The sequence below is a fragment of the Panulirus ornatus genome, chromosome 33 (assembly GCF_036320965.1).
Source record: "Panulirus ornatus isolate Po-2019 chromosome 33, ASM3632096v1, whole genome shotgun sequence".
Taxonomy (NCBI): domain Eukaryota; kingdom Metazoa; phylum Arthropoda; class Malacostraca; order Decapoda; family Palinuridae; genus Panulirus; species Panulirus ornatus.
Genome location: NC_092256.1, coordinates 19,844,389 through 19,853,523, shown reverse-complemented (window position 1 = coordinate 19,853,523; position 9,135 = coordinate 19,844,389). Strand labels below are relative to the sequence as shown.

At 38.5% G+C, this 9,135-nt stretch overlaps 1 protein-coding gene across 1 annotated transcript in view; it reads left to right on the top strand.

The window, feature by feature from the left end:
* The first annotated feature begins 232 nt into the window (after positions 1-232).
* The window catches only part of LOC139759553 (uncharacterized), a 143,285-nt gene continuing 134,382 nt past the window's right edge, over positions 233-9,135 (top strand). The window contains exon 1 of the mRNA XM_071681817.1: positions 233-859. Coding sequence (XP_071537918.1) covers positions 799-859 — 61 coding nt within the window. The 5' untranslated portion in view covers positions 233-798. The remainder of the gene's footprint in view (positions 860-9,135) is intronic.

Genomic DNA, 9,135 nt, shown 5'->3' with positions numbered 1-9,135 from the left:
CCCTTGTAATGATTACTCTCCCTCTTGCTCTCTGATGGGAAAAGGGAGAATAAAGACAAAATACATACACAACATTTTTCATTCTATGGCTGAAGGTTGATTCTGAATAATAATGATAAAAAAAAGATTCGAACTTTGGTAGGCGGCCAATAAGCAGCACCTCTGAGCGGCCTGGCCTCCTTCTTCCTCGGCATCGGCCGTGCCTCGCCAGTTGTCCGCCACACACCACACGGGAAGGTTGCGCTCCACAAACACTCCGGGTACCCCCCACTCCCCCCTCAACCCACCCCAAACGCACCCCTGGCGAGTGTTCTGGTTGTCGACGAGGGCCGCGACCTCTCGCCCTGAGGTAGTGATCTCCTTCCTCGAATAATGAAGTGAAAGTGAATTACAGGGACTCAAAAGCATACATATATATATAATTCATTTACCATCATCTCTGAGATCTAATTACCCTACTGTTTTTTATGACCGAGATTTTGTGTTCTCAATTGAAAACAGTAAGATCAAACTGATGAATACATGATTAAGTCCTCTGGATGAGACAGTCCATCATATGAATGACCAACGAAGGCACTTTTGAACCTGTCTTGTGTGTCCGCTGAAACCAGTTGAATAAGCCATTAGAGATGAACCTACTGCTCAAGCCGTACCTGACATCAAAATGACGCACTCGGAACACCCAGAGAAGAAATAGGAGCTTGAGGGAGTGAGAGTTATTGGTCCCGGCGGATAGTCGGGTCAGTTCTGGAAGTTGAGTCGAAGGTTGACAAGGGCCTCAGGCCGCTTTATCTAGAGATGAGGGTAGACCTACGCGCTGCGTGGGCCTTGTGTTGCACTATCAACCTCGCCACAACAGGTATTCTGAAGACAGTTTGCAGTACTTGACGCGAGTAATGTCAAATGATCTCATGTCTCTTGTGTATTTACAGCTGAGATGGGGGAACTTACGAAGGGGTGCATGTTTCTGTTCGCTCGGTCAACCAGCAGAATTTTACAGGGATGAGATTAAGCAAATTTACATCTGGGACGTGACAGATTATCTTTTTAGAATCAAGTAATGCCGGTGATATTTTCTTACTTTCTCATTTTCTTTTCTTTTCCTGACGGTAAGAAACTTCCAGTTTTCTACAGGGGCATGAAAACGTTATTATGATATAATTTTCTTCATATGTAGGTACGAAAGTGAACATCCAACGTACCCAGAAATTGATGCTAAAGAGAAGCAAAAAATATAAATGTTTTATTACGTACAGAGTGAACTAAGAAGAAATGGGCAAACTATACTTGCGCTTTCAAATTAAACGTTTTTTTTTCAGAAATTATAGAAAATTTTCTTTCATAGTCATGGACAGATTATATACAACGCATCACAGACATTGTTATTGCAAGGGAAAGCGAGATGATGGCAGAAGAATATATACAATTCATATCTTATATTGGGAAACGAAGTGGACATTTTATGTTTGCCCTTTTGCCAATGATGTCGTAAACCAGAAAAGAATGCCTTGACTGAGCACTGCAAACAAAGAAAAAAATTCACTTTACGTAAACGAATATATATATATATATATATATATATATATATATATATATATATATATATATATATATATATATATATATGTGTGTGTGTGTGTGTGTGTGTGTGTAGACGGGATTATCATATAATAACAAGAGCTAACCTCAATTAACACCACATTTTTATGAAAACGAATCCTACTATATGTAGTACCATCCAGGGAAGTGCAGCATAATCCTACAAAGCCTTTGAAAAATTATATATTAATGACCCCGAGTTTTATGGCTGGATAGTCAAAGGGAAAATGTCGTTTCATACCCTTGTACGATTTTTAGAATATTTATTTCATTTGTTTTGTAATTTTTTTTTTTATTCCAGTTGTAAGTGATTTTCAGAGTATATTTGGAGTAATATCCTTGACTACTGTAAACTTTTGGCCTACGGAGAGATCGATTCTCATCCGTTAACTTCTCTCTCTCTCTCTCTCTCTCTCTCTCTCTCTCTCTCTCTCTCTAAGGACGCAAGCTCGATCAACCAGCACGACTGTACGATCCTTGAGAACGACAGCACGATCCTAAAGGCATGATAATACGACCCTTGAGCAAGACAGTAAGACCCTTGACCCTTGGCTATGATAGCCTAACCTCTGAGTGAAAATTTATCACATAACTTGACATTATAAGCAGTTTCTAAATAGATGTGTTGGTACGTGTTACATTATAAACAGAAGTAAGACAGGGTTGTTATTACGTGATTATCAGAACAATCATTATCAAGTCCTTAGTAAACTAATGAAGTAAAAGCTGTCATTTCGGAACAGCTGGCAATTTTTTTTAAATTCATGATATAGATTTTGGTGATATATATTTCTTTTTATAGTAGCTGACACGACGCGGGCAGCTGAGGCCCTAATCAAGGCCATCCCATCAACGATATATATATATATATATATATATATATATATATATATATATATATATATATATATATATATATGGGAGCGGGGGGCTGGAAATCCTCCCCTCTCGTTTTTTTTTCATTTTCCAAAAGAAGGAACAGAGGGGGCCAGGTGAGGATATTCCAAAAAAGGCCCAGTCCTCTGTTCTTAACGCTACCTCGCTAACGCGGGAAATGGCGAATAGTTTAAAAGAAAAGAAAGAATATATATATATATATATATATATATATATATATATATATATATATATATATATATATATATTTCATTTTATTACTATTTTTATTTTGCTTTGTCGCTGTCTCCCGCGTTAGCGAGGTAGCGCAAGGAAACAGACGAAAGAATGGCCCAACCCACCCACATACACATGTATATACATACACGTCCACACTCGCAAATATACATACCTATACATCTCAATGTATACATATATATACACACACAGATATATACATATATACACATGTACATAATTCATACTGTCTGCCTTTATTTATTCCCATCGCCACCTCGCCACACATGGAATAACAACGCCCTCCCCCCTCATGTATGCGAGGTAGCGCTAGGAAGACAACAAAGGCTCCATTCGTTCACATTCAGTCTCTAGCTGTCATATATATATATATATATATATATATATATATATATATATATATATATATATATACATACATACCATAGCCTGAACCAGGTTATCATTTCATCGACCAACCCCAAGGTATGGATGAACAGCTGGGTTGACTGTTGACCGACTGCTGCAACCTATGCGTTCGAGCCTGGGCGGCCTGTCAATGCGTCATGGTCGAGAACGCTAACCGCTACACATAACTGCTGCATTTTGTTAATCGTTTGAATCTACCGCGATATACTCCAAAGTCTATAATGTAGTTACCCTAACAGAATGGTATCTGTGATTCTGTCACGGTTTGGATATTCAAGAATGTGAACATATACTTTGTCAGATGATTCAGCCATACATATGTAAGTGAAATGTAAGAGAAAAAGTAAGAAAAAAAAGCAAGTGGGTATTGTTCATCCTTCTTTTCCACCCTCTTTTATGAGTTGAATCGAAAAGGTTTAAGAAAAAAAAAAATAAACAGGGTAAGAAAGCGTGTGAGCACTGGGTAAATTCTTCACCTCTTGCCTCCACACACCCCCTCCTTGACGAAACCCTCCCGCCTGAGAATATTTTGAATATTTATGGAATTCTTAGAAAGGTGGAGGGAGGCAAGAGGGGATGTAAAGAATTGAAGCAAAGAGGATCAGAAGAGGCGTGTGGTGCGTCTGGGAAGATGTTGGAACTAGCCTGTAACTTAGATCCAATGAGCCAGAAAGCAAGGCCAGCACTCCTGACACGAAGCGTCTAAGATGGTACAGTGCAGTTACTAATAGTTAAACGAGTCGTATGTTATGGGTAATAGAAATAGCAGTAATACACCCTCTTGTATCGTCCTATCACACACAGACCACATGAAGTTATAAAGACGCACATCATCCTATGAAAAATAGAAGAGAAAGATTGCACAGCTGAAGACGAACATATGCATTTGCAATCCACTCGACCTCTCGTAAAATGTCATTTTTGGTTTCATTTCGTTAAATTCCCGTTTTGTGAAATGGATTCCGAATTTCCTCCACGATTTATGATTCTCCTTTGTCATTAACAAAGACGTATGTAAAATATGCACTTCAAACTGAGAAAGCTGAAGCTTTCAAAAATAGCTGACTTGTAAGAAGAATCAAAGAAACTGACTTATTCATACATATTGAATAAGAAATAAAGGAGTAAGAGAGAGGTGTGGTAATAAGAAGAGTGCGGTTATGAGAGCTAGAGAGGGTGTGCTGAAATCATTTAGACACTGGGAAAGAATGAGCGAGGAGAGGTTGTCAAGAAGGATATCTGTGTCGGAAGTGGTGGGGAAATGGAGATGGGGAGACCAGACAGAAGATAAAGGATGGAGTGGTGTATATTTTGAATGATCGAGGCCTGAACATGCAAGAGGGTGAAAGGTGTGTACGGGATAGAGTGCTATTACTGGACTGAACTTGGTCATGCAAAGCGGCCGGGAGAAATCATGAAAAAGTCAGTGAGGCCTGGTTCTGGATAGAGGCCCATGGTTTCGATACATTGCACATGACAGCTAGAGAATCTGCTGTGAGTGTAAACGAATAGGGCCTATCTTTATCTGTTCCTGGCGCCACCGCACTAACATGGGAAACGCCGAACAAGTATGAAAGGAGGAATATATATATATATATATATATATATATATATATATATACAGGCCAGGAAATTAGGTGAATGACGAGTGCTCATAAAGGAAAAGGTATTACTATCATTATCGTTTGTTTCTGTATGAGGGCTTGAATGAGTACCTAACATTGCAGGTATATTTTGCTGTTCATCTTCGTGTACGTGATGAAGCGTTTAAAGTGAAAGGCATTAACAATAATTTCATGCGAATATCGCAAGCTGCGGATGAACATTTAAAAAGAGAGAGAGAGCGGCTTTTATCAGGATAAATCTGATCCACTACATGCAGATAATATATATGTCTCTAAAGTTAGGAGATTAAAGTAAAGGAAATTATTGAAACAAATCTATTCAGTATGTTATCTTAAACCACGCAAGACTGACTACCCTATCCCCCTCGTGCACTTCTCATTCCACTTTCTCCTTTAACTAGAATGCTATAGTTACGAGACCTACGTTCTTCCGTTCTTCCAGAACAGATGACCTACGTTCATCTAACAGCTTTCGAAGACACCGTATCAGATTACTGTAAGACAACTGCAGCGTACACTACCTCGGCACATATTGCAGTAACTGGGGGTCATACGCACTGCTTTAACCACTTATACAGAAAACTACGGTTCTTGGGTATGATGGCGTGATCTTTGAACTTAGACGAAGGTAAGAATTAAAGGTCATGCTATTATGGCTTTGGGTCGTAGTGTTGTGTTCAAAGGGTTATGCTTCAATTACTTTTCTTAGTATTGTATATTTCACTGGTGATTTGTAATACTATACAACAGGACAATCGTTTACTAAACATTTTATCTATTTCTACATGTATCTTTTTTATCTCACGCGTCTATTAGTACTCACAGTGAAATCTATCAATCTTACTTTATCACTAACATATTCATGTCGGAAGATAATTCATGGCTGTTTTACATAAGAAAAACAAAACACACACACACACACACACACACACACACACACACACACATACATAAAATATATTGCTTACTTGTGTATATTGATGGAAGGCTATGTTAAATCAAGGCTACTCAGATCTTCATGCTACAAACATGAAAGTGAAGTAAATTATTTGAGAGCGTCTCCACCTTTGTACCCTTTCCTTTTACCCTTCACCGTGCTGTAAAGCGTCTTACATTCTATTCTTATAGTTTCTCACTGACATTCTCCCACGCCCATTCATTAAGATCCCATTTTGTGTCCAAGCCAAGTGTTTAACTGTGCTGTTTATCATCTTACTACTGAATAGCCACGCAAATCCTTATAATCTTTGTAGGTGTATAGAATTTGGATTATATCCTTATATATGATTTTATATCGAGATAATTAATCGTGGGGATGACAGTACCATAAATCCATAATGAAAACTGTATATGTAAAGGATACAAGCTTGAATTATCCTCTCTCTTAGCGTGTTATCTTCAAGAATCAAACTGCATCTTCCATATTCCGATCGCTATTGAAGGCTAAACAAACCAAGCTACAATCGTATTCTGACCCAGCCCAGCACCAACGATTGCTTTATTGCTACAAAAGTATATAATCATGGTAAGGGTGGGATAGAAAAAGAGGCCTAAGAACTAGGATTTAACGAGAGATAATGAGGTTGAAGGTGCAGAGATGGAGGATAACTTGGTGAACTCTTCGATAATGATTAAAAAATTACATAAAAACCGCAAATAACATCGTTACAAGCTAGGTATGGGTGGAGCAGTGATACACGTCACGTGAGACGCGTGACAGTGATAATGTTAGGTGAAGGAGCTAATGGGATTAAGCCATCTAAGGGCGCACGATAGGCGAGTCAGGTGAGAGAGCAAATGCTGTACGCCAGGAGAGAGGGGCGGTTAATATTTTAAAAAATAAGGTGATGGAGCAACAGCATCTGAAAACGGAATGTGGGGTTTGGGGGACTTGTGGTATGACAGGTGAAGGGAGATGGGAGTAAGCAGTGTGGGAATGAGGATGAATGAGGTAGAAGCGAGAATGTAAGTCGGGTGAAATGATGAGGCCATTATGGCAAGGGAGTTAAGGAGGTACCAGAAGTAGCTGGGATGAAGGGAGGCACAGTGAGGATATCCATCAGATGATGGCGCAATAGAGGAGAGTCAGTGTACAAAAGTGGTTTGAATTCAGCTGGAAAAAGTATAACTTAAGCAGAGTCTCCGAACCAACCCTTCGTGTTCCGGGAGTGAGTGACTGAATGATGATGGAGAGGGAAGAGGAGGAGGGAGTGATGGAAGTTATAAAGAAGAAAAGAAAGAAGGTATACAACACGAGGTGATGAGGAGGAAGGAGAGACACATAAAATGGAGTGCAGGAGGTTGTAAGGCGAGACAATACGAAGTAAAATTTGCAATGACGAACAGCCCGCATCTTAAACGAGTGTAGATTCACCTTCGGCGAGGTTATATCATTAGGAGTGCATTCTCATCTAACACCTTCTCACTCCAAAGGAGTCTACATCTCCATGCTAATGGACGTAGCGCAGCCACGGGATGTGGGAGCCTTCGAACAAGTCCTGAATAATGAACATAAATGTACAGCAATAAACAGAATGACGGAATAAAATGTAGGCAGAGAAAATTGATAAAGAAAAATGTAAAAAAGAAGGAATAGCATGCACTCAACCATCACTCGAATAAGATATATGAAAAACTAATAAACTCTGGCAATTGGGTCGATGATGAAAATAAAAAAATTGGTTATAATTTGCATAGTTCGGTATTTCCCAATTTCAAAGATCACAGAGTATATTCATTCATTTTTTTCGAGCTTGGACCTATTATGAAGAAAACTGACCTTTGATAGGATTTGATGAATTATGGATATTTTCATTTATATTAAATTTATGGTAATCATTTGAGCCTTTGCGAATTAAAATCTTTCTTTGTATTGACAATGTCCACTTTGATTAAGGGCAAACCAAAGATTTGGACAGTGGGGCTTGGCTGTGGATGGTGATCTCTGCTTCCGATGCATTGTACATAATAGATTGAGAATGGATGTGGGCAAATGAAGCCATATTTACGCCATCTATCATCTATCCATCTATCATCTATCTATCTATCTAGCTATCTATTCTATTATTCTGCCGGTATATATCAAGTATAATGCAATGAAACACGAAACTCTATAGACATGCAGTATATTCTCAGACAGCTGGGAAACTGGGTATTCTACCCATTCAGACATGGCTCACCAATTTCTGTCGTGGATCATATATATATATATATATATATATATATATATATATATATATATATATATATATATATATATATATATGTATATATATATATATATATATATATATATATATATATATATATATATATATATATATACATATTTGTGTGTGTGTGTGTGTGTGTAGAAATGAGCCAACATTATGAACGTGTTCCCGCCTCTCCTCCGTGATGACTAATCTTATCTGAAGAGAATCCTTCAAAATATTCGCACCTCAGCAATTACTTGAGCTGGTCATCAGGCTCTGGTTTAATGACGTGATTCCTCGAGAAAGAACTGATAAGAACTTCTAAGTTATGTGACAGATAACCTCGTAAGTTGCATCAGGCGATAATTGTGAAGGATAGAAAAAAAAATTATCTCGATCGGAGAGAAGCATACCAAAATATATTAAGCTCTCAGGAGTACGGAAATTATATGAACTTTTTCTTTAATATTTTAGTAGTTTAAAGACCAAGTATCTTAGATAATCCTCCATATCATACGAGCGGAAACAAAACACACCTTAGCTTGACTGACCATCATAGAAAAACAAGCATGATTATTTTACTTAAAAAAAGAAGTGTGGATTAAGACAGATTTAGAAAAAGAATGGGCCTAAGATGTCCGCAGTTTCACTTCCTGCTTAAACTTTTCCTCCAACTGTAAGTCCTCCGCGAGGATATCTCATTACAAAGCTGCCAACGCGATGCACAATTCTTTAACGTCCACTTTGAAATAAAAACTTTGAACGGCATTCAAGGGAATAGTATATTCCCTGGGGACCATATTTTTTGCTTATCTTTATTATCTTGAGGATACGCAGGAGTGGCAAGAATGATGACTGATTCAGTCCTAAGTCATTATCGTCAAGGTGGACGTACAATAAGGCCAAGAATGTTCCATATTCACATTGAAATGCAGTTATGTTCAGCTCAGAAGCACATGAACCTACTGACTCTCCTGCCTTATAGTAATTCAGACCGGAGAGGCTGAATGCCCTTTTCCTTTCTCTACAGAATCTACTTCGGCTACTCCTGTCGTGGCCTGTCGATGTGCCTGGCTGGTGCTTCCCATTCTAGTTTTGCGGGACCAGTGGCACGTATGCACGTAAACACAATCATGGAAAAACATGGACGCACACCAACATTCAGAATGAAAAGA